This window comes from Callorhinchus milii, unplaced genomic scaffold, assembly GCF_018977255.1.
Source record: "Callorhinchus milii isolate IMCB2004 unplaced genomic scaffold, IMCB_Cmil_1.0 Scaffold3, whole genome shotgun sequence".
In the NCBI taxonomy this organism is placed as follows: Eukaryota; Metazoa; Chordata; class Chondrichthyes; order Chimaeriformes; family Callorhinchidae; genus Callorhinchus; species Callorhinchus milii.
The window spans coordinates 65,618,960-65,645,714 of record NW_024704744.1 but is presented as its reverse complement, the minus strand read 5'-3'; the positions used below and the strand labels follow the sequence as shown (position 1 = coordinate 65,645,714).

Here is a 26,755-nt window from a genome sequence, read left to right as displayed (position 1 = left end):
GTGGAGGGATTGAGGGAGTGTGGTCTAGAGTTTATTTCAGATATTTATTTTGCCTTCAAGGCTTTATAAAAGCCCACATTTATCCAAGAGTTACATATTGCTCAAATATAAGAATTTTTCTTCTAGAATTTTTTGTTGTTGCATTCCTGGGCAGGGCTTGCTGACCATTAAATGATCCTTCTCTCACCTCTGTCCTCTATCCTGTCCCTGTTGCAACATTTCTTATCTGGCTTTTTATTTGAAACCAATGCAGGCCAACTGTTATGATGAGCCTCAGTATAGTGAGGTTCAGTCGTAGTGCAAATGTACCATGGATTTCAGTGTAGCACATTTCTGGTGCTGACTAGCCAACTTCCTGTGCCTCGTGCAGAGACAGAAAAAGGCCTCTTGCATTGGACTGGAAGAGGTAGCAGTTTGATGAGCTGAAAGCCAACAGCCAACTAACCAATTGCCATTTTTATAGCGCAGACTGGGGTCTGATTTTACTGACCCAAACTAACTGTTACAACAGTGTCAGCTGTATTGTCATAGGCAGAGCTGCTTGTCTTAAATCTCTTCTTATCTAACATGTTCTCCATGTAATAATCTCTCTGTCTTCTCCTCTTCACTCATTCGTTTACAGAATCTCAAGACTATAAAACTTCTTCCTTCAATATATCAACTTCTGTCACTCAGTTTTCCCTTCCTCTCGCAGTATTTATAAACTTTTAAAAAACAAGCTAACAACTTCTTGGCTAATTGTGTGTTTTCGGCTGCTCTATTCATCCTTGGTCCAGTACTGTACTGCACTGGGCCTTGACCCTTCATCTAAAAAGCACTGGCTCATTGCCTGCCATTTTCTTCCTTGTAAATAGGAATATAAGAGTCTTTGGCTTTGAGTTTAAATTTTATATATAGTTTATTCTATAATAGGTTAATTCTGTACCTCTCTTCTTCCACACTCTTTCTCCCCCATTCCCATAGAATCGGCCACAAAATACACAGTCCGCTTTACAGTATATCTTTTGCAGCGCTTTGGGACGTCTCAACGACATGATAAGGAACTATATCAAATGCAAAGATTATTATTATACAATCATATAGATTATAATGTATTGTGAGCCATTATATCGTTGGTTGACTGATAAAATGACCAAAACTGATTTTAAATATTCAAAGCAGTATTGAAGTAAAGGTACCATCCATATTGCGAGCATACACTATGTACCTTTTCTTTCATAAATCAAAATGTTGAGTTTTGGGGAACAATTAAAAACAGTATCTGGAATATGCCACAATATTTCTCAGTGTTTCCCTGTTTTAGGAAGAAAGTGGATTTTTAACAGTTTGTAAATCAATCCAGTTATTTTTGTTAGTTTTTTTTCATCATGTATAGCATTGGATTCCTATTTCTACAGTAATATTCAGTAAAGCTTTCATATGTATTGTCAACTAATCTGCTGCATTGAAACTGTAAAAAAAACTCTGAAAAGCTCAAAACTATGTTAGATATTATATATCCCCAAAAGACAGCGAGAAGGATTGTGAGGCAACTTTGCTAATAGACGTCTCTTATATCAGCTCACAGAGTTGGTACTGAATTGTTCTGCCAAATACGGTTAATAGCAAGAAATTTATTGGCTGTTGAATTGCAGTCAAATTTAAAGTCTTTCTTTATATACTGAGAGATTATCTACAGGCAGCCCAGAAAAGCTTGGAATATTGATTAAGAGAGAGGGAACATCAGATAGGGAAATCAGAAATGTAAAGAGCTCTAGTGGAGATCCCTTTCCCCTAGTGCCTGTTTAACATTGTGACCCATGCATTTGTCAAGTGGAGCAGCAGAGCCGTCTTTGCATATCGTTTGAACTGAGGGCTTGCTTTGAAGAAGATAAGCAAGCCTTGTTGCCCAGAAGAAATAATGATGCTAATTTATCTCTGCCTGCCTGCCAAGGGATGTAGAAGCGGAACGTGTATTGGATTTTTGGAAGAAACGGAAATAACTGGCTATGTCTAGCTTATAGATGCAACCAAAATACATTGAAATCTTTAGTGATTCAAGTTGGTTCTTGGAACTGCATTCACAGAATTTTACATTTGTTATAGAATTGTCTGTTTCGCCAATTTTAACTTTCCTTTTTGATGAATGCTTGAATTTTCGATTTCTTTAGAATAGAGCAACAATGTGCACAGAGCAACCCATATCTGTAATAATTGGCATATATAAGCAGTACAGATTGTGAGTCTCCGTGTTTCTGGAATCGTTCCACCCCTCGCACCCCCCCCACCCCGCCCCGCCCCGCAATCACCGGTCCAAGAGGCAAAGCCTTTTAATTCCTAATGTATTCGCAGCCTTAATTTCCCAATAATGTAAAGCAGGTGTTAACTTTTTAAAACTGGTAACTCAAGAGTTAACTAGCGTTTGATTCATTTAAGTGCAGTCAAAAGTGGAATGTTACAGAAGGTACCTCATTTTGCACTGCTGTGTTGTAAAGGTGACACCAGAGGAGTAATGCAGTGATCTGTATTCCTTGCTGCTGGCATACATAGAATTTATTTCAAAATGTATTAGATCAAGGTGTAGAATAAAGTGAGTCTGTATAAGAATGTGGGCCAGCTTAAGTAGCCGGGCTTGTTCAGCTTCACTTCATTGCACTGCCTCAATGCTTATTAACTTTGACAACAGTCTGATGCAACAGTTTGCACGTGGGCCTCTTACTATTTTAGCCATTCGAATGGAAATAAATCTGAAATTACTTTTTTCGAACCAGGTACAGAATATTATATTCAGAGTATTTGTATTCACACCATAGAGAAGACCCAGTAGGTATTAAGAACTCAAAATAATTAACTTGGTGTAAGGCACACTTTTAGGTCACATGAAACTTTATCAAAAGAAGAGTATTGAAAATTGCTAACCATTGACCCAAATGAACACAACTGATTCTTAGTTTTACAGTTTTATGTAGAGTAACTGTCTTGTTCCTTCTGTTTACCGGTTGACTTAGACCTTTATGGAATCCTATTAGAAGCTTATATACATAGATATTCAAGAAAAGAATATAGTTGAACGTGAACACCACAGATTTTTCAGGAATTATAATATGTTGTTGGACTGTTCTTGAATTAAAAAACCAAATGTGTTTCTCTCATAGTAAGCAGCCCAACTGAAAAGTAGAAGCATTACTGATATCATTCTGCATAATGAGCATGAGTTACAACTGGATTAATATCTGTTACAACTTACTTTGAATGTTTCAGTACGAAAAACCCTTTGCAGTTTCAGAAATGTGCATTTCCCATTGGACAACATTTGAAAAATGTTCTCTCTAAATGTTAAAAAAAGAAAAATATTATAAATCAAGTTATCATTTGCTAACGTATGTGGTGTTCTCAAAACAAACTCAAACACTTAAATCTTCTACTCATGATTTTTAAATTCTCCGTATGTGTTTTTCCCCCACACCCAAATTTAACCCTTGACTTTAAACTTTGCACATGGAATTCTTTACTTCAGGAGATGGTTATGTCATACAGCATTCCTTTACAATGATATTGCCAACAAAAGTATCCTTTCCTCTGAGAGGCTTGTGTCTTTGCACACAACACATTTACAATGTAATACTGATTTCTGGTGTCTATTATTCACAACCTAAAAATGGCAAATCATACTGTACAATAGTTCCACAGGTGGCGTAAGCTCTTCAATGTTTCATCCCAATGGGCAATTCTTCATCTGCAATTCCAGACATTAGATGTCAGAGGTTAATGGATCTTCGGGGATATCAATAGTAACAGAAAGACATGAGCTGTAAAAGGAGTTACTCAGGCCAAATTTGGAGTGCTGAGTGCAGTCTGACACTAATAATGGGAAAGGTATTATTGCTCTAGAGAGAGCACAGAGACAAGATACCAAGATTATTCTAGGTACAATATTAGGAATTTAAGGTACGAAAATCCATAAAAATGTTTTAAATAGTTCTGGACTCTTTCCTTGATTCTGATGTATTTTTTATTGTGTGGTGCTATGAACTACGGAGTTTCATAGCGTAGTGGTTCACGTGTTTGTCTCACAAGTGAGAGGACTTGGGTTTGATTCCCGTGCGGGGCGAAACCTTAGGCAATTTTCTTTACTCCACTCGGTTCTGTTTACCTCGAAGTAAGTAGGAACCCTGTTGTTAGGCGATTGGTGGATCACTTTCTTGGGATGTAATCCCTCCAGAAAAAAACAACAAAAATATTTGATCACTCAATCCATGACTGTTTGTAAGACATTGCTGTGCGCAATTGACTGTGTTTCACCTACAAAATACAGTCAATCCACTTTACAATATATTCAGTGAAGCACTTTGAGATGTCTCAATGACGTGATAAGGCGCCATACCAAATACATTCGTATTTATCTAGGTAAGTCCGTGTTAAATCAATATTTTGCTTCCGGTAGCTACTGAGTAGCGCTATTTATGGTGTGCCCATAAATCAAGAAATATTCAATCAAGAAAAATGTATTTGGTTAGAACCACTGCTCTAGAGAAAGTACAGAGACAAAGCACCACAAATATTCTAGATACAATATTATGTACCCACGCTGCTGTTAATTGTTGCCCAGCTAAAATTGGCAAATACAATACAGATCAAGGACGAAGCATGGCACTTTGCTGGGGACCACCACACCCTGGTTTCTTGACATTAACAATTGTGTTGTGAGGAGGCATAAAACGTGGACGCCAGTTAATTCCCCACAGTGATGGGGAAAGGGGAAGTCACCTAATTGCTTTTGCATGCTCCTCAGCAGCTGGTTTCAGAGTGGCATCAGCAAAAACATTGAAAAAGATTTCTACCAGCTCTTTCAGACAAAACTGATGTCATTGTAAAAGTGGTCTTTCTATCAAAAAAGTAAGAAATAAAGAGCAGTTTATTTCACACAGTTGTACAATTGACCTTCATGAGTACACAGATTTTTGAACTACATTTGTTTTTTGAATGTCATTGAATTCACTGTTGGTTAGAAGTACAGATTTAAATGCAACCAAACTAAGGTATACAAACTGCAGAAAATAGCTGAAATAACGGCAATTAATCAGACCTTTCAACTTAACAGAAAATGTGTGCATGCGAGAGCTGACCTCAGAGAAAAGCTCCACTGGGGATAATGGAGCCACCTAAGAAAATTGTTTGTGTCATAAATGCGAGGGTTGGAGGGTCTGATTAATTTCTGCCGACATCAATGCCTTGTACACATACGTGCTCCTTCTGCAATGGACCCTGTGCTCACAGGCTATCCTGTCAGCTACGTGCACTTTGTGGTTTCTATTAGCACAGACATTCTCTTTGAATGTGCTATGGGCTTGACTCAAACATGGTTTGAAGGTAAAGAAGATTAAAGTATGCATTTTGTTTATGAGTAGCTAGCAGCTTATTTTCTCTATTTTAGGGGATGGAAAGGATGAGGTGGACAGGATGAAGGAAATGCCAAGTTCCTAATTGCTGTTCATGATCTCTTGATGAGATTTTTAAGTAAAGGAGCTTGTGTTTTCAGCCATATAGTTGCTGGTGTCTCAGAGTAAAATGTAAATGATCGTACTTTAGTTGGCTGAGATGTTTAGGCTAAGATAAAGGGACAGATATTAATCTGGGGGGCCATCTTCTCGGAACGTTAAATATGTTGCATGAGGTGGAATTGTGTGTTGCCTGACTCGGTTATAGCACTCTTCCCCTCTTGAGTCAGAAGGTCGCACGTCGGGACTTCCAACTCTTACAGTGTAACCTGACACTCCAATGCAATACTGGGGTGTGTTGCATTTTGAAGATGCCGTCCTTTGGATGTATTGTCCTTCGGGTGCCATCCGTCTGTTCAGATGGATGTTAAAGATTCCATGGCACGATTCGAAAAATGAAGGGAGTTTCTCCTGGTGTCTTGGCCAATAAGAAAATTGGTCATTCACTTTCTGGCTGTTTATGAGACATTGCTGCTCACAAATTGGCTGTCACATTTACCCACAAATACATATCACAGTAAAAATCCTATGAAGCGCTTTGAGGCATCCTCCCGATGTGTAAAGGACTCTACCAAATGCAAGGGTTATTATTATGATTATTGCCCAGAATCAATATCAAACTGCAGCGGAACCCCGTTTTAAAGCTTTTCATTAGAACGCAGATTTGCTTTTTGCACATTGGAGTTTGGACCCCAACGTTAACTTACCAAAAATATATAAAATACAAGGGTACATTCCATCACTAATTATCACATTGGCACAGAAAGATGCAACACTGGTCGGGGGGTGGTGGGGGGGAGAGTAAAGAGCTAAAACTTCTGACCATTTCAGGTTGCCAATGATGTACTTTCAGCGCACTGTACATGTGCATGTGTATTTGGGCTTCCCTCATGCTGGCCAGTGTTTTGCCTTTCTGTGTGCATAGGCTGTGAATGCGGAAGAGCTGACCAACAATCCCATCCCATTGTAGCACTGGTTAGGATTTTACAGACACAATCTGTTGTATTAAGAGGGCTCCACTCTATCTTCGAAACTGATAAAATTAAGAATAGCATGGAAAATACAGAATCTTTTTGTGGTTTAAAATTGTATGGATCTACAATAAGAAAATTGTAGATTCTTCCTCATTTGTTCAACTTCCATATCCAAAGAGAGGGAAATAATGGGGCACTCTAACATTTTATGCTACACAGTAATTAAATGTGATTGTGTCTTTCCCTCTATATATACTCTACCATGTCCTCTACATAAGAAAGAAGCGAAAATGGTTATTGAATCTAATTTTAAAATATGCAATTTTTAGTTCATACTGAAGTAACTGGGAAAATTTCAGTATTATTTTGGATCAAGCCACTGCCATGGAATTCCTGATTAATCATGCATCGAATTTGTTAAACACTGATTTTCACACTCGCCCCACCCATTCCTCTGTGTCATTTGAATACCTTAGATGATTTTTCACGCATCAGGTTTAGTTCTTTCTGTTGTTCTACACCAGTTNAAAAAAAGGTATTCCGAGATGCTATCTTCCGTGCGAGGATTGATTTTGGTTTTATCAGGATTAATAAGTTTATTAGAATATTAAAGGTGAAGTGGATATCTGTTACAATTTATTTTTTAAAAACAAATTGAAAGTTGATTAGTCAAAGTGAGCCATCAGTTGCTTTACCTGAACACGAACAGTAACATTTTTTGCAGAAAATGTTGCTTAATTATTTTAGTGAAATTCCTCCAGGTAAATTTATGCAATTGGCATGAGATGGTAAGTGTAGGTAGTATAGAAAAAGTAGGAATCTCCACTAAGGCTCCTTCTGCTTCCGCACCCTCTTGCTTTTAAGGATTTGGCAGTTCAATAGTGCAGTTTCCAGTGCCAATTGTACGCTTTAAAAGACGCCTAAATTGGGAAGTGATAAATAGAGGCCACACATGGGAAGGTGAGATACTTGAAGAGTAAATTTCTTCTTCTTTACAAAGATGCTCTTGTGCATCAACAGTTGGAATGGGTTGCCAGTAAAGGTTGTGTAGGTGACAGCACAATACTCGTTTAAAAATAGCTTGATGCTGCAATGGGAAGAAAGTAGGGTCAGTGTACTGAAATGATTGGATCAAAAGGGCTGAAGGGCTGAGCCTTGACACAGGACCTGCATGCCTTGTCAGTTCAGAAATTGTCAGGGACTTTTTAAAGAAAAAAGGTATAGTTTGAAAAGTTTTTTTGATCAGAATGTGAATTTGAAGGCATATATCTCAGATTCATACAACTACCACATTTACCATTTACAGATCAAGTATTTTTAAGAAGGAACTTAAGTTCTCTGAGGACTGAAGAGAATTCGGAATAGATGAATTTGAATAAACAGTAAACTGAACCCATGCCCTCTGTGAAAGGGCTGAGTGACGGTCGTAACTAAATTGAACTTGAAATGGCCTTATTCATGTTGACTTGGAGCAGCTCTTACTAAAGCACAAATAGCAGTGCTTTGTTTCATATATTGTGCAGGTGGTACTCTCTCTAAGGACAAGGCCTTTTGTAAGACCTTGCTCAACCTTTCTCTGTTGTGAAAGCGAGCCTGCAGGAATGCCTGGAGGGAGATAGATTGCAGTGGGTTGCTTGGTTTGATCAGCTGTCAGCTGTGTGTGTGCAGGGAGTGGGGGGGGGAGAGGGAGTGTAATAGGAAAATGTAGTGGCTTCTTTAATAGCTTAAGGTTTTCATGCTGCTGGGTGTTGGTGGATGAGAAATTGAGGCCCGTGACAACGGTGGATGTATGAGTCAATAGTACAGGCTGTGTGGGTATGCAGAGAGTCCTCAATACACCTTTGGAGCTGACAGCTGAAAGAAAGAGCCAGGCACCTTTGACAAGATATTCAATATGCCATCAGATTTAACCCAGTGAGTGATACAGCATAGTGATGCTAGTAGAGATGAGATAACCGCCTGTCATGGCAATAGATTGTACTTTGTACAATGAACACTGCCATCTCCTGGGCCGGGTAGTGAATTTCTATCCTTTTATTTANTTTTGGTCTCCGAATTCTGATTGCTCAGTGAGGTTATTTAGCTAATTGAGGTTGAAAAGGTCAATGATTGGGATTTTATCCGCTCCGCTCAAGCTGCAGACTGTTATGGAAATGGTAACCAATGACATCCACTGATGGTTAGTTTTTGCTTTGCATTTGCTGTTGATTCCAAACTGTCAATTAATCAGTTGTTGCATGAATTGAGCTCAGAGGAGATGCTGCACTTTTCAGTGAGCCCTGAAAAGACTGACAACAATAGTGATTCTGAGCATATGTGTTGGGATATGTATATGTAATTGAATTACCAAATGTTATCTGAGCGGGTGAGATTGTTGTATTCAATTTCTGGCCATTGAAGAATTAGATTCTCTTTTAAATGAACTTGCTATAAAATTTGACTACCTTAATGATGCTTAACAGGAGAAATAGAAATTGCCGCCAAAATTATAAATGACTATGGAGCAGCGCCCAGACCTGTTAGTGCACACGCTGCTCTCGTACTTAAAAGATCGTTGTCACCGCTGTGAAGGGAGTTAATATGTTACTTTACAAATAGTCGATTATATTTTTGTTTGGATTGGCCTAAAGATTCCAACAAGACCTTGAAGATTGCAGTAAAGCCTTCTTTGCTGCATCTGAGCATGACAAATGGCCTCTTTGGACTTACTCATAGGATACAGCCTGATCTGATTACAATCAGTATCACTTGAACAAGGTCAGAAAGGCTGTTTTCACAAGATCACAAGATTGGTTTGGATGAAGAAGACCCTCTGATCTGATCTCATCTTTCCAGAACAACACCTAGACTATTGTTTTGAGTGTTCAAAAGTGATGCAAGCAAAGTGTAAACTCCAAATGCTCTACAGTTTTGCAGGCAGTTTGTGGTGCTATAATTGTGTGGTAGGGAGAGGAATATTTCAAATTTCACCTTGAAGGGTGGAGGGAAAGAGTGTATTTCAGAACTCCACTCTTAAACTGTTTTGATACATCGTAATTTTGATCCCTTTGAAAACCAAGAGTGCTGCTGTTCTTTTCAGTGGAACTGCCAAGGAGTTAATAAATCAGACAGTGCAAGAGAATTAAATTCCGATCTTCAGGCCAAATAGGGGGAGGGGGGAAGAATTCTGGGTTTCTGCTCCTGAATGCTCTGCAAAATCCCTGCTGGAAACTGGATCGAATTAAGCCCAGTTATAATGATTTCCAAGATTCAATTATCTGCAGAGTAGAAGAGGAATCCATTAATCATATTTAGTTTTAATTATTTTTTGTCTCACCAGTTGTTTCCACCATGTTTCTCACTCCCCCTTTTTTTTACAAATAATTGTTTGATTGCTTCGGGGATAGTTTAACAGGCCATGAATATCCTCTGGCATTTCGCCCTGACCACATGTGAGCCTTGACAGTGAGTGTCATATTCACTTTTGCCAGCTCTTGCAAAAGTAGAGGCAAAAGTACGTGAAACGCATCTCCAGTGTGAGGAGCAAAAGCCACAGTCAAAATTAAAATGGAAAACAGATAAGATGTAACAGTAGCCAAAGTCTGCTGGCAGTTTTGTGAAAATATAAACCCAGTTTAAATCAAAAGAGTGTGTACCATTAAATAAACACTCCCACTATTAGCTACTGCTCAAACTACTATCTAAAATGTTCAAGATGTAGTTGCTGGCAAGTTCAATTATGCAACTAGCTTTAGTGCTGCTGTTCAGCTTCCCTATTGACGGGAATGCTGGCTTGTCTGTCGTGTTTGTTCAAGAGTCCAATCAAATGCCAGAATGGTCTGTTTACCTTTGAGCTGCAGCTGTTTTCTTGGCAGTTTTGTCAGGATCTGGGAGAGATTTAGAAATGCTGGTTAATCTGCGTGATTTTTTAAAAAAAAATTAGTTAGTTTAAATGCTCAGGATTTGCCTGCAACAAATATGGTAGATTGCATAGGTTCTAACCAGCAGCAGTGTCACAATATATCGTATGCATATACAGTATTTTCTGTGTGCCATTATTTGTTTATTAAAAACTGCTTTCCACTAAGAGCCCAAGCTAATCCATAAGATCCCAAGTAACAACATTGAACAGAGCAAAATCATTTGGACTTTGCAGAACAAAGAAACCCTAATGATTGCCATTGTTTATTGGTTTTCCAAGTCGTAGTTAAATTGTTTTGAATGCAATTTAAAATAAAAATAGTTTAATATTTCATATGCAATGATTTAAAATTAATTCAGTGCAGTTTGGATGTTTTTCTTAAAGTGTTTTTGTCACCTTTGCATTGTGATGCTATCAGCAACTGAACTACTTTGATTATGTCTGCCTCTCCAAACTTTTCTTGTGTTAAATTTTAAAAAAAAGGTTAAAATGCAAAACTCTGTTTGAGAAAGTTTGTATTAAAAGCAGATCTAGCCCTGCTGCTATTCATGCCTAACATTTGGGGGCAATTAAGGTGCTGCAGATAACTTTTCTAAGCAGCTGGATAAAGATCTGATCAAAACTGCACTAAGCTGTTTGGATCAAAGCTGCAAAATAGTAAATAGAAACAGGGCCAGTTCGAAAGCAAGAAATGTAGGTTTAGCTGTAGGCCTGCGCTAAAAGAATGTAATCAAATAGGGCCAAAGGTTACGGGTGTGGGGAGGAATCAGCCTCACTCATATTGTACTAAATACTCAGTTCAATTCATTTTCAATACTTCAAGAATCTTTCATTTAGATTAGACTCCAATATATTCTCTTTTTCCCACTCCATGCTGATAGGAAAGTTCATTCCTTAGGCCTAGGGCATTGTAAGAGATCATTTAGCGTATCATATTCCTTGCATCCTTGGAGGGAAAAAGCATGTATTCCTTGCCAAACAAATAAAGTACAGTATACTTGTCTGATTATTGGGAACACATAAGATCGCCATATGACTGGGGCTTAAGTGCATTTACATTGCATAACGTTATAACACTCAGGATGCCTAAAGAGAAAAAGCAGTAAATGCAGCTGAAACAGTTAAGGGTTTTGGCAATATAGGCCAGGCATTTGAATATGTTTGATCTGTATGGCTCATTGCCACACCATCCAATACATTTACTAACTAAGCTACCAGGATACTTGTGGAATTTAATTTCTGTTACGTAAGAATCTTGTTAAGCGATGTAAATTAGATTGCAATATGTATGAACTTTGTATCTGGTTAGAACAACTAAGCAATATGTTCTGAATATATCTGCAGTCATGTCACATCTGCTAATTTGCAGAAGTGACACTGAATTGTCGATACATGTTACAAATATCTTTGGTTTGATTCTCTTATTTAGCAACTTCCCTGTCTCACTATGAGGAAATAATGAATGAAGACCAGACCTCTCAAGGAAAGTTAATATAAAGAGAAAGAAATATCATATACAGTACTACCTTATTGCCACTTCAAGAATATCATAGACCCAGGTTTAAGTTCGGTTCCTGAGCAACAAACAATGCAAAACCAGAGAGATGGGAGAAATTATTGTTGAATATTTCTGGTTCTATTCTCGATCAAATAAGTAACAGTCTCCTAGAAGTTGGATAATGCTGCATTAATAGTGCTTTTACTGAAACGTTGGACTGAAGAACAGACTAGGATTTCCATTTAGGATGCTATTTATCATTCGGTAGGGCTGATGTAGTCTGATACTTAAGAAGTCAATTTCATTCCATTTGGGTTTAGATATCCCACTTCAAGTTAATTGTTATATCTTTTATACTACGTGAATTTCTGATGGTCTCCTTGCTTCATTTTAAATTGCTGTATTAACATTTTTTGTGATCTAGAGTTCAACATGGATACCAGTTATATCTTCTCAATTCTGCCATGATGTTTGAAAAGAGAGAAATGTGATAATCTAATAATAATCTAATAATAATTCCTCCAACAAAACAAAAACAATAATAAATTAGTCATTTTTGATCCACGACTGTTTGTGGGACACTGCTGTGCGCAATTGGCTGCCGCGTTTCACCCATAAATGTACGGTCAATTCACTTTACAGTATATTCTGTGAAGCGCTTTGAGACGTCGAGAAGACATGAAAAGCGTTGTATCAAATGCAAGGATTATTATTATTGTTGTTATTACCTTTAACTGTAATCTTAAAAGATTTGCATTTCTGTGCTTCATTTATCCGAAGCCCTTCAACATGGGTCACCATTGTGCAATTTTGCTGAATTTTATTATTGTCCCTGTGTGTTTTTCAGGCAGAGGGAGAGGATAACCTTAAGAAGATGCAGCTGATGGAATTAGCGATATTGAACGGCACCTATAGAGATGCCAACATCAAATCACGTAAGGGCGAGATAGGCCTCAGGAGCCCACCATGAGAGCAATCTCAGTTTGTTGTGTATTTGTCCTTCTTCAGACAACACAGTAAAACTATTAGCATTTCTACTTTACGTAATGGGCCCAAGGGGAAAAGGTGATATATTGCCACAGCTAAGTTCTGTGGCTTTATTCTTCCAGGTGTGTTTAAACCTGGAAAAGGATTACTTAGTTCACTCAAAGGCAGGTTTGTCTAAGTAATTCAACTTGGATGGAAAGTTTGCAATCCCCTTGGGAATGCTAATATCGTACTTAAACGTTCACACAAAAAGAAGCAGTGATAGGCCCATCCAATCCCATCGTTTGTTCTGCAGTATAAGTAACTGACAGAATGGGTTCTGAGAAATAGCTGGCTGCTAACATTGGGAAATACAAAGTTACCTTTTGACAGTTTGATAGAGCGCTGTGCGCTAATGAAACGAACTAGCATAGATTATTGCATTTATCCTGTGGGCGGTTTAAAGTAACACAGAGCAGCCTTTTGTAGTGCTTGGCTACCACAAAGAGGAAATATTTTTCAACAGATATCATGCAACTCTTTTACTCCAAAGGGCTGTTTTTGTTTGCTGCAGGAATCAACTGGTCTAGGTTGCTTTTTGAAAAAGAGTTCTACTTTTTGATATTTAATCGTATATTCATTGGACAGAGTAATCCACTACAGATTTCTATAAATTCTGAATTATTTTGTGAATGTCAACACGTTTCAAGGAAAAAGGTGTGCTGGTGTTGTCTTTGGTGAAGCTGGTGCAAGGGGGAAAAACTGACTAGAAATTAAAGAAAACCTTCCGATGAAATAGAAATAGTAGTCATTCATGTAATCTAGGGGCTTGCATTTGATATCGCACCTGATCATCTTGATTGCAAACTGGTTGAGCCTTGTATTTGCATTTTGGTGTCATTGAGCCCTTCGATTACTCTTATGCATTCATTGTTGTTCATGTGTAAGTATTCGTCGGTTATTTTTTTAAAAAATTTAGTGAGTATAATCTGCACAGTGTATGATCCTGCTGTTTGCACAGTTTACAAGCACACTGCAGGAAGAAATTAATAAATGTGCTGAGTTTTTCACTCTCTTCTAGCCCACCCCAATCTGTTTGTAATATGAATCACTGTAGAAAGTTTTTGAGTGTTTTATCATGATGTAATCTACGTACAAGTGCTTATTGGGTTTTGTCTGGAGCACAGTACTCTGAAATATACAGTGTCTTCCCCAGCAATGAAAGGGTGGCACAATATAGATAGATATAATTCACAGTATGTTAGTGTGTTTGTATATTTAAAATCTGTTCAGTTAAACGTAACCTCAGAGCTCAGACCTTTTAGCACCTTTAAATGTATTTATTATTGTAAAGAGATTGCCATCTCCTTTCATGGGCACCAGTACATGTTAACATGTTGATTACCCACACTAGTAAAAAGAATGTTGTTGCTTTCACTAAAAAATTGTTAGTTTTACCATATCATCATTACTGGTATATACCACAGGCTAAAACAATCCCCACATTAGTATCATTGAGGACATAAATTGGAAATGCACTGAGCAGTGATTTTAAAGATAAGTCCAGGCATTACAAGGATTTCTCCAGCATGGCTGGAATTTCCAAATAGTGTGCATTAGTTTCCAAATAATGTATGTGTGGAGGAAATGGAAGAGATGTATACACATCGATAAAGTCTGTAATTGAACATAGACATGCCCTTTGATTACAATACCTGGGTAAAATGAGAAGCAGCTATAAAAGCATAGCTTCATCTAGGTTGTGATTGATTCTGATTAGCTTATTTGCATGTTTGTTTTAAAAAATCTAGTTGCCTGAATTATTCAGTTTGCATTTTTAAATTGATTTACTTTAAATGGGAGTGGGTTTGAATTGTGAGTTTAAAGGTGTGCTTTAGCATTGCAAATAATCATTGCATGTACTAATGATTTCCTCTTCACTTTTCTTTTATTCCTGCTTTTTTGCTTCTCCCACTCCCATTCTCCTTCCCTCGACATATACCATTCTCTCCATGTCTTCTCTGTGGATTTTCTTCGCTTACTGTAGCTGCCCTTGCCTTTTCTCTTGCAGCGACGGCCCAAGCTCCACGGATCTTAACGGGGCCCACATCGGTTCTTCCACAATCTGCATTGCGTGCCCCTACACCAGCTGGTCCAACTATTATGCCTTTAATTAGGCAAATTCAAACAGCGACAGTCATGCCTAATGGATCTCCTCATCCGAATGCCATAGTTCCTCCTGCACCTGAAGCCGGTCTAATCTATACTCCCTATGAGTATCCTTACACACTGGGACCAGCTACTTCCATCCTGGAGTATCCCATTGAGACAAGCGGAGTTTTAGGTAAGGAACCACTGCAAGTGTGACTGTACCACATCATGTTTAACATTCTGCTTCACTGTTTCAGCTGTTTGAATTGGTTAAGGCTCATTTCATTTTACTGAAGCTTGAATTCTAATTAATCAAGATGTATAAACCTATTTGAGTTGGGTGTTTTGAATGACAATGAGGCTAGAAACTAGGGTATTTTGAACTTGTTCACTGCAATATTTACAGCACATTTAGACTTCTGTTAAAAATGAAAAGCACTAGTTACAAAGTGTACATAGAGTTATTTGTGCATAAAGCTGCCTGGGATCTCAAAAGAAGCAATGTAAATAGAAATATTAAGAGATCACACACTTTCTTTACAGCTGATTTATTCCAACAAATCCTTATCATACAATGTTACTGATGAACAGAATAGATCTAAAATATCCAATTCATGTAGCCTTTTGAAACTAATGTATTTTGGTTGAAAGAAAGTCAGAAAGTTCTGTATGTTATGTTCTTTTTATTTTATATTGCTAACAATATAATACAAAAATACATTTGTAAAACGCCTTTCACATTGGGAGGACGTCTCAAGATGCTGAACAGTCAGGGATTAGGACTCGGTGTAGGTGGGGTTGGGATCAGGGAGGGTGGGGGCAGAGAAGCTGAAGGCCTGACCGCCAATGGTGGGGTGGACCGGGTGGGGAACATGGAGCAGGCCGGAGCCTGCTGAGCGGAGGGAGCGGACAGGTTGATAAGGGGTTAGCAGGTAGGAGGAGCCAAGGCCATGAAAGGTGTTGAAGGCGAGGGCAAAAATTTTGAACCAGACCTCTGAGGGATGGGGAGCCAGTGAAGCTGGGAGAGGGTGGGTGTGATGGGGTCAAGGAGCCTAGTGCGTGAGAGGACATGAGCTGCAGAGTTCTGGATGATCTGCAGCTTGTGGAGGGTCACTAACCATTGCAAAGGTCCAGGCTAAGCAAAATCTTTCACTATTCCAGGCCCATAATTGCAAAGAGGTGGCAAGTATCAAATAGCCAAAACATGATATGAGTAAAAATACTGTATTGAGGTAAACATTTAAAAAAGCTTTAGCAATATGTGGTGTCAGATCTTCAAATAAGAGAAGTCACAAAATGTTACTATGTTGGTTTGATTGATTTGGTTTGGTTGATTTAGAAGCCGCTACATCTCAATGTGGTGCATGTTCTTTGCAATCCCTTTCTCCATTCTACCAACAAAATCCAAGCCAAAATCTAGCATAGAACTTACAATTGATACAAATAAAACTTTCAAAATAAATTTTCACAGTCCCCAAGTACATGATTGAAGTACTTAATGATTTAACAATCCATGTTGTAATGTTGTGAAATTATTGCAATGTGTTTATGCCAAAATAATGCTTTATACATTGATACAGCATTGGGTAAGCAAGCCAGAGTGGTGCTTAACAACACAACTTAATCTTCATATGTAATTTTTTTCCACTGTTTTGGAATATCATCCATTTTGACTCCTTAAGTTTTTTTGGTTAATACATTTAGGACAAAGAGCATTGTCTGTTTATCATGGCAAATACTTGGTGTAATCGTTATCTTTTGTTCTGTAAAGTTGTTTAGTTGCACATATTTGCCATTTCTGCTATATAATAAAAGCAGACTTGTTTATCAGCAAAAAAGATAGCCTGCTTAAGGACGAGACTCATAGTGTTTTACATGGGTTGTGCTACTAAATTTATGAACAGTGTTTGAGCTGCAAGTAGGAATTCATAATCCATGGAAAAGGCACATTTGGCTTAGAATTCTTGAGAAGTCTCCCAAGCAGCTGTACAGAGTAGACACTGACTAGTGAAGCTTACAATTATTTGAAGATTAGAGGCAGAGTTCATCCTATTGATGTAGAAATTCAACCCCAAATTCAAGTACTTGCAATTCCATCCTAGTTATTTTCCAGCCTTGGCTGTTTTGCATATGGTTAGAACTGTTTTTAAAAGGTATTTAACGTTTTGCTGTTTATATTCGCACATACTTAAGCTGCCTCTGATTCTGCAGTTTTTAGAACTGTTAATGAAACTAACACTTGTTTCAATTTATAGACCACATTTCTAATGGTTTCATGGGTGGTGCCATCTTGAAAATACCGACGATGCTTAGCACTGGGCCCTTTGGTTCTGGTATGTTCCAGTGTTCTCCCTGCACATGCACCACATTTTAACATCAGCCGCTGAAAAGTGTTTATTCATGGCTAGCCCCCATGTTCTGTCACACTGTTCTTTAACTCCTGAATTCTCAAAATCATCTATAATAATGTATCTTCTTCTGACTTAACCGAATGTGGCTTTGCAGTACATCATTTTAAAAAATTAAAGTTAGTTGTATTTATTTCATACAAATTATTGAATTTCACTATATGCCACATCACTAACCCTCAACTGTAAATTGACCTGTAGTAAAAAGCATTGCCTTTTTGGTTGCACTAATTGTGCAGCAAAGTGTAAAAGTATAACCTGTAGAATTTGTTTATTTAAAAGTCACAGCTGAATAACTTACCATGTTCAGTAGACCCTCTCTAACACTTGCTTGACTTGCACAAACCATATTACAACAAGGAGTGTGTTTCTTCTACAGTGTCGATATTGCAGAGGGAGTCGTAGATGATGTGTGTGATATCACAGGTGTAGTCTATTGGAGAGTGACCAAGTGAGGGACACCATTTCTTTGCAGTATTTTATATTACTACTATGGAGACTATTTATTAACATTTCATACAATGCAAAAGATCCTCATACTTTGCAAATTGCAATTGCATATATGATATTAACATTTGATAAACAATTGTAAAAAAAAACGTTTTCAATAATATATTAACAAAAAATTGTGATTTATTCCCAACTATGAAAACTAGATGATAATTATTATTTTTTTAAAAAATTATTCAATGTACAAAGAATAACTAACCATTTTCAACTGCTGATTTGCTTGCTTTGAATGTATGTTTGTCATTTTCCTTTGAATTCTTGCTAAATCACTATGTTAAACTAAAATAGTTCTGCTTTCTGATATTGTTGGCCTTTTCAATGGTAATTTAATCGTTAAAGGAAGAAATGGAAAATCTTAAAATTTGAAGGGAAGTAGTTTAATTTGGCTTTATTTTGAATCAGATTCGATCCTGCAAAGTATCTCTATTAGAATTGCAGAAAATTACAAGGCATGCTTGTTCAGTATTACGCATAATGGGCATGTGACTTGAACATACTATTCTGGCTGACAGAAGGAAGGACATCACCCCCCCCATCTGTCCTTGCACCTTGCAAGAGAAATATGGTCTATAATAAGGGCAGAATGGTTCAACACAACCACACACTTCGTGGTGGACATAAAGCGATCTTTAAACAATCTTTTCTATTAGGTTTGTTATTAGATAAACAACTTGCAGCCTTTCCCAACTTGTTGCTCTAGCCCTTTACAATAGGTGTGTTCATATCCCAGTAAAATGCTTTGCAATTTTGAATAAATCTCTGTCATGTTAGGAAACCACAACACAGTTGTGTAAAATTTACCCTGGACTCTTGATGTGGTCAGTGGTTTTAAAAGAAAAATTAGTACTGTGGAAGCAATGCAAGGTGGCAAAACTAGAACAGACTGTCATCTAATAGGAATGCAGTATCAAGTGGAGAACAGCAGAAGTTAATAAATTGGCGCATGCTTATTTCTATCAAGGGCATCTTCACAGAGAGCCCTAAGAAAGCGTTGAAGAGATGTAGATCGATTAAAATGCTGGTGATGAACTGAATATGCTGCATTATGCCAAGTTCATGAATGTATCCAAAAAACAAACAAAAGGAATTTGCCAATTCCTCTTCAATTTCACCAGCATGTTTTGGAATCTATTGCTTCCATTGTCAATCATTGGGGTGGGGATGATAAGTAATTTATAGTATTTTAATTTGACTTTCTCTGAGACATAAACCATTCATTTGAGCGACCCTTTATATAGATTCCCATTAGTCTTTTGGGCTGATACTGACCCAACTGATCAGAGACAATTTTTCTTCTTTAGAAGGAGAACATTTTTATAATAATTTTTAATTTCTCCAGAGTTCACCAAAATCATTCCCCAGAGTTAATTGAAGTAATGGTGCATCAGAATTAAATGGTGAATTTGAAAGTAATTCACCACCCTAAAATAATGCCTGGAAGGAGGCATGTGAAAACTTTAAGGCTGTTATGATGCCAGCTCCAGAAACTCAACTCAAGCACCCCTCCCCCATGCCCGCAAAGTAAGGGAAAGGTGATATTCCTAAGGTTAGAGCAAAGCAGTGCATTAGGGAGACACCACATAATATAGGAAAGTGACTTCATGAATCCCACCAAGTTTGCATAGTGGCTCAAATAAATGGACGAGACCTCAAATAACTTGGGAGACTCGGCAGGCTAATAAAGGAAAGGTTTTGGACTGCGAGACCCCCAAAGTATTGTTGCTTCAGAGCCATATATGAGGTAAAATCTTTATATGCAATCCAGAGTGAAACAAACTAAGTACTATAAAATATTCATTCTCAACACAAGTTTAAGAGTTAGATACATTTGGCATGTTTGAAAGTTTGATAACTTTAACCATCATGACCTTTAAGTCACATGCAAGTCAATATAGGTGACGTTGTCCCCACAAGTTTATTTTGCAGTAAGTGGGAGACAGATTATTGATTTTGTCAAACGCTCTAATTCTATCTGAGGAGACCTTGGACACTAACATTCTACTTTATCAATATCTGTTTGCAAGAAGCACCAAAAATCCATTGACTATAACAAAGGACAAGGCACCTTGGCTTGTTTTCATTTGTAAAAATGTTTCTCCTTGAAGATTATTTCAAATCCATCAGTAGCTGTGCAAATATCCTCCAGACATCTTTGCTGCTTCCCGTTATTCTGGCAGCACACCTAAGTGAATTTGAACCAAACAGTTGCTGTTATTTTGACTCATTCATTTTAATAAGAAATATTCAAATTATAAGCCTGAATAAGAGCATCACAATATAAAACTTTGTTGATTTTGGCAACTAATGTCATGATGAACAGAATATCTCTTCTGGCTTTACAGTGGTTACTGTCATACAGTTGTATGGAAACTGTGGCAGTTAAGCTAGGGCAGAACAGTCGACCAGACACCCTTGACAATACCAAATTGCTCCAAAGGGTACTGCAATCAGCACATGTTTTATATGGGATTCCTATTTGTGAGAGAACCATAAAAGTGTGCCTTATATCAGAGGCTGTTTAATATTGGAGCACCTTATAAAGGAGATCTGCTCTGTATAATAAAATATATAACAAGCTAAAATAGTATGGCATAAGTAATGTTATTTAAATATCATGTACTACTGCAGCTAAGGCTTCTATGATTGTGATTTGTACATTCTCTTCTAACCTTTTTACTGGCAAAAGTCGATTATCCTTAAGTTGATATTGCTATTTTCCTTTTTTGTGCAATCAATAAACACTCAATAGCAGTGTTGAGTTTTGTCAGCAGAAATTGTATGAACCAGAGTTCAAGCAAGACTTTACTAGTAGAAAACTATATACTGTATTACCATTGGCACAGCATGATTGTATACTTAACTCACTGAACCATTGATTGATTTGCACCAACCATCCAATGATTTCCCAACTTCAACTGGGTGCCAAGTAAAGGAGAGGTGGTCTTTCACAAGCAGGTGAAAAACGAGAAGACAAAAGCAGACCCACCTTGCTTCAGTATTCCTTCCTACTGACTATCTCAAGTGGAAGAAGGCCGGCAGTATGGCATTCACTTACCCTTTTCCGTCTGTTAATGGTGTTTGCCGAGCGACGGCACATCACCTCAGACAAAAGAAAATAAGTTGTCCAATCATTTTAAAATTAATTTTGCCAAATTTTAAACAAAGCTAAACATCAGCCGGACTATAGTAAATCAAAAAGGCCTGGTTAAGGAGTTTACAATACACCATTTGTTAATTGAAGGATTAATTCAAAACCCAGGGTTCTTGTTAAATAATTTCTTAATTGCACCACACTTCATTTTTAAAGACTTGGTTTTATCCTTAACTAACATTCTCACTAAAACCAAGGGAGTGAAGGAATTAATGTTCCAATACACTTTGGGGGAGGTAAAGTAACATTTGTATGAAAAAGACCACTTTGAAGGCCCTTATCAAGCAGAAGAAAAGAACAAGCAATAAATAGAAGAAAATGTGATTAGGCCTGACATTTGTTTTCAAGTGAAGAAAAATATTGTGCATACATCATGAAAAATCCTTAGAATTTATCTTGGAATTACCATTTGGAAAGGGAGACAAATTCAGCAAATTAACATTTTAAATTCCTTGCAGGAACTCTGTTTAGACCTTTCGGGCTGTAGATTAAAATCGTGTTACAAAATGTCTCTGCGCTGAGCATTTTGCTGTGGAGGGAGGAATACTTTGTCAGATAAAGTTTCCTGGCTCAGTAGTTCTGCCACCACACAAACATTAATGTAGCTGTGCTAATGGACAGTGTGCTTCAAGCCGAACTTCCAGATTACTCGTAATGTGTACATTTGTTCCATAAACCATGCAGAATAAAGGTAAAACGAGTAAAATTATGTTTAAACATTTCACTAGATTTATGAATCTTTATATTTTATTATAACCATATTTAGTTTTTAAAATGTTATTTCTAATGGTACTTGTCTAAATTCTCATGTAGACATAATCCATCCAGCCTGTTCTCTTGGCACATTAAACAACAATGCTTGATGTGAGTGTTGTAGGCTCATTCCCTGTTCTCCAAAGTTTGCAGCGTTTGCATAGGTATTCACTCTTGACTCTACTAAGGTCATTCGCCACCCTAGTCCAAAGTCTGTAGCACAGTGGCACCTCTACAGTTAGAGGAGCAAATCGATGATTCCTATCTCACGCTGTGGTATTGACAGCCACCGATGTGGCATACTGAGCCAGCGGCCTGTGTTGTTACACTGCTGTATACATATTATGATAATTCTTGCATCTGACACCCCAGTAGCTGGGTATAATTTGCTTTAAAATGGGTCCTATACTGATTCTCAGTGCACACTACCATGCAGTATATCGCCAATAACCATGAGAGAGTAATTTCATCGATTTTCAGGGTAACTCACCAAGGATTATAGCATTTCTGCTTTGAAAGTAAAACAACCCTGTAATTCAGTCTATGGGATGCAGAAATGTTAGTGGTTCCCTGGATTACTATCTTAGCTTTAATATTCTCAGTGATTTAATTTGAAATCCTTTCAGAAGCTGGTGTTGGAAAATCTTTGTATTCTGAACGCTGCATTCATTGAGTACTCGGAAGGTTAAACATGACAATAACCCAATATGTTTCTTCATAAGGCGCAAGAATAGCCCACAGACTAATTCTAATTCCCTTTTTTATCTTCAGGTATGGCTTTCCCAACAAAAGGCTAAGAATTCAAGGACCATGTTACTGAAACCTCATCAAATCTGAACTTTTAACAAATGCTTAGTTTCACAGCAGCCACAAACAAAATGAGCCCAGCCCGACTGTCAGTGAAATACTCACATTGGGTGTCTGTTTGGAAACAAATTGGGCCAATTAATTAAAATTCTGCCTTGTGTCTTTCCTACCACTTCATTGCATCTATCCCAGAGGCACCACATGTAGAGTATTTCATTGTCTGCTTGGTGTAGGGTTCATCCAATACTGTTTGCTTTCCAGATCCTAATTCATTGCAAATTGTAGCTAGCAGCTTCTGCGTTAAGTGCGCATTTTGTAGGCTGAGACAATTGCTGCAGAACTCTTAATCTGCAGAGGTTTTTTTGAAAAAAAAGGTCTCAATATTGATTCAGTGTTATGATGAATTAAAATGTGTTTTTCTGCAAGAAGCACTCCACTGATTATGTGACTATTAAGCTAAATTGCGCTTGGGTCTAATTGAATTAGCTCTAATATCGTACAGTGGGATCTTTAACAAACAAATAATGACAGTTGGTTAAGACCATGTCTTTGGAAATGGAATGCAATATTAACGTGCACAATTGTGCTCTGTATTTAGTAATTTCTACGTAAAAGTTCGAGTTATAAAGGTGCTGTGCCTTAACTTGTTTTATAATTGATGTCTAGTAATAATTTCTAATGTAAACTCATCTTTGATAATCTGCTGTTGAAATGCTATTGATGAAATGTTAACCAATCACTTCCTAGGAAATTCCTCTAACCTTATGTTGGAAATGTTGCAATTTAACTAGGTGCAGTGGCTACTAAAGTTCGAAGGCACGATATGCGCGTCCATCCTTACCAAAGGATTGTGACCGCAGACCGAGGTTAGTTTAGTTCTGGAGTTCTTGTTTTATGGCAAATGTTGACTGAAAGGTGCTGCTTTGCAACATCAGATCAGGTGGAGTTGACAGAAGGTCCAAATAGAATGAGGGCCAGTCATGTCCTTTTTTAATAAACGTAAATACCACTTTACTCAATAACTTCAGATTTTTGTTGCAAAGCTTTGTAAGAACTTTCAAATGGAGGCACATTACATTAGACTGTGAGACTGGAGGGCTTCTGTGTATTAGGCTGGAGAAAGAGAATATTAGACTTCCTGTTCCTTGCCTGGTAAATGATAGCTATTGAGATGCATGTTCCTAACTGTCGACATATATTTAGTGTTAGGGAGGGAGAAGAAATGCTAGCATTTATTAAAGAAAGGAATATAAGGTTTGGAAAGGACATTTCAAAATTACTTCTGAAAAAGCTGATTCCTTTTCCTTGAAGAAAATAAGTCCCTGTGCCTTTATAAAATCATTTTGTACAATATTGAACATGATTTCTTTAATCCATGTAGTACTCTTTACAATCTACATTGGGCCCATGTTATCTTGAGATGGGTAGCAATTTGTTTGAATTTTGTTTTACTCCCCAGAGTTTTTACAAGAGAATTTAACAGGAAACTGAATGTTCATTTTTCCCAGCCTAATTGTTGCCATAGTTACATACACACCCTTAGACCCACAAGTGGAAAATAAAATTACAGTATGAAAGAGTACTTTGGGCTCATTAACATACACCAAGTTTTGGCAGATAAGGTTCTTATGATCTGATTAATCTTTAAAGGCATCATCGCATCAACCTAAGGCAATGTAGACCTTTGGCTCCTCAGAACATATGGAAGGGTATTCTATTGCCTTCCATTTGTACAATATTCAGCATGGCTATTTGTAAAATAACAAAATTATTCCCATTATCATCTTCCTAAGGGTTTGTTTTTGAAAAATACAATATTTGAAGTGCACTTTACATTTTAAAAGTTAAGCCTGCATAAGAAGATATTTTTTAACACATAGTATGGGAGAATCTGGTGCATAGCAATGGAGTTAAAACCAACTCTAAACATACTGAAAGTCAGCTTTCCATCACTCGCCATGTTCCATTGCTTTGCTGCCTTACTGCCATCCACAAATGCAAAGTGTACACGTTCAATGGTGATTATCAGCCAGCATCGAGAGGAGTGTTAAAAGTCTAAATTATCGCTTTGTATTCTACAGTAAATTTGTGGACATTTTATTTATTAAAGAGTATTGCTGTTCAAAACCAGCAATGTCTGCCAACTGGGTCTAAGGGATTTCTATATTCAATATAATAGCTTCTTCAAATTATTTTAATTACTGCTGTTGGTAGGTTGTTAGATAGGTGGTTCTCTTTCTTTGCATAGGATTAAATGTTTCTTTAGCATGAATTTTGCAACAGTAAAAAAAAATTCCTGTTGATTTAGATTTATTACTTTTAACTAAGCATTTAGGATTGGTGATGGGTTGATGACTGCATAGCTCCTTACTGCTAAGAACATGATCCTGTAGTGTATTTTTACAAAATTGCATTTGGTACAAATAGCAAGATAGACAGACTGACTGAAGTAATTGGAATAAACTCCACTTTGTGTTGCACAGTTATTGAACCTGTGTGTACTGAAAGCCTTGGACTGAACAGAGGATTTATGGCAGGTGTATTGGTTGATCAAAGAAATAATAGCCATTTTGTTGGCCCTTTTTGGCTGTATATTTTAAAAGATGATGAACTATAACTGAATCATCTTCTGTGAGCAGATTATAGTATTTAAACATCCTCAGAAACTCAAACTCAAAGGTAACTCACGACAAAATATATTTTTAAAAACTCCTAACGATCAATGTGCAAATTGTCTTGAAACTTAATTTTGGAATATCAAAATGATTACTGTGGCATCAATTTTCTCTCCATTTTTAATGGGTGCCTTAAAAGTAGCGTCATCTTAGTATTAGATATTGTACCATCATGAACTCAGAGGTACCACTATAGTGATATTGCTTGGATGAGCACCATCCAGTGCAAATCTTTTCTCAAATATTGGCTGCTGGTTGATGCCCACTACTTTTAGCTCACATATTTAACCTGAGCCAATGTGTAGTTCTTCCATGTGAATCAGTTAAAAATGTAATTTTTTTTAGACTGAGGAGGACGAGGCCCACAATTGGAAACCTGTCCATGAAATAGTGATTTAAATACAGCTAATGTCTAGGCCATCAAAAGGGATGCTGTCATTGAGCATTACACCTACTTTATCTTGCTGAAACGGCACAAATTTGACTTTGCACTGAATAATTTATTTCATCTCCTCTGTTTATGTCTTGCGGCCAACAGTACAATCTTTTGGAACCTCAGAATTTTGATACATGTTAAGCTGTTGAACAAAAGTCTTATTTTACATTAAGTGGACCAAGTTGGGTGAAGGGGAATCAGAGAACAAAAGAGTGCAAAACAGAACGGTTCCAGAACGCTGTGACTTATCATTTTCCACTTGAGAACTTTTGTTTTACTGTAATCATCTCCATTTTTAATTTTTTTGCAAAGAAAATAGTATTACAGGTGGCTTCTTTTAAAAAAATATAAAAATATAAAGCAGGAATGTATATGAAAATGTGAGATTTTATTGTATTTGCAGAGTATTAGCATTGAAATTCAATAAAGAGGGCTGTTTGTAGTTTAAAATGTGCATTATAGTGTCAAGTAGAAATTCATCTATTTTTGGATATATTTTTAGGGCTTTATAAATGTAGACTTTGAAACGGCAGGACTTCTATTGTGTTTACATGCAAATGCATTTTATACAAGACTGTCCTATAAGTGTACAATAGTACTCTCAACTGGAATATGTTGAATAAAGTAAAATACTTGGCCTCTTCCAAGTTCCCATGATGTAGCCTACACTGCTAGTCATATGATTTAGAAATGCTTGTATTTTGAGGCCAAGAATTTCATATTGTAAATAGAAGAATTCAAAGGCAATAAAATTTTATTGAACAACTTGTTTTTTGCCCATAGTTTATGTTAAATTTGTCCTGTGAACTCTTTAAATCATTTCTTCTTTATTAATAACCAGTTAATCACATCCATCATTAATAGTTGCTTTTTTGTGCTTGCATTTGGGAGAACGCTAATGCTTAATAGCAGTCAGGCGCTTAATTGTGTCCTGTCTGAGGAATACCAAACACGAAAGAACATTGAACTGCAAATACAAGTTATTTTCCTTAACTCACTGATCAGATTATCATTTCTCAAGCTCTTCCATTGACTGCTACTAACCATT

At 37.2% G+C, this 26,755-nt stretch overlaps 1 protein-coding gene across 8 annotated transcripts in view; it reads left to right on the top strand.

The window, feature by feature from the left end:
* Positions 1–26,472, top strand: part of LOC103175763 (protein quaking) — a 264,429-nt gene extending 237,957 nt beyond the window's left edge. For 2 of the 8 annotated variants that reach the window (XM_007889193.2, XM_042333046.1), the window contains exons 5-8: positions 12,698–12,785; positions 14,864–15,160; positions 17,223–17,300; positions 23,388–26,472. In XM_007889193.2, coding sequence (XP_007887384.1) covers positions 12,698–12,785; positions 14,864–15,160; positions 17,223–17,300; positions 23,388–23,467 — 543 coding nt within the window. In that variant the 3' untranslated portion in view covers positions 23,468–26,472. Of the gene's footprint in view, positions 1–12,697; positions 12,786–14,863; positions 15,161–17,222; positions 17,301–17,754; positions 17,827–22,560 lie in introns of all 8 variants that reach the window. The other 6 variants (XM_007888979.2, XM_042333042.1, XM_042333043.1 and 3 more) reach the window with 5 other exon arrangements.
* The last annotated feature ends 283 nt before the right edge of the window (positions 26,473–26,755 follow it).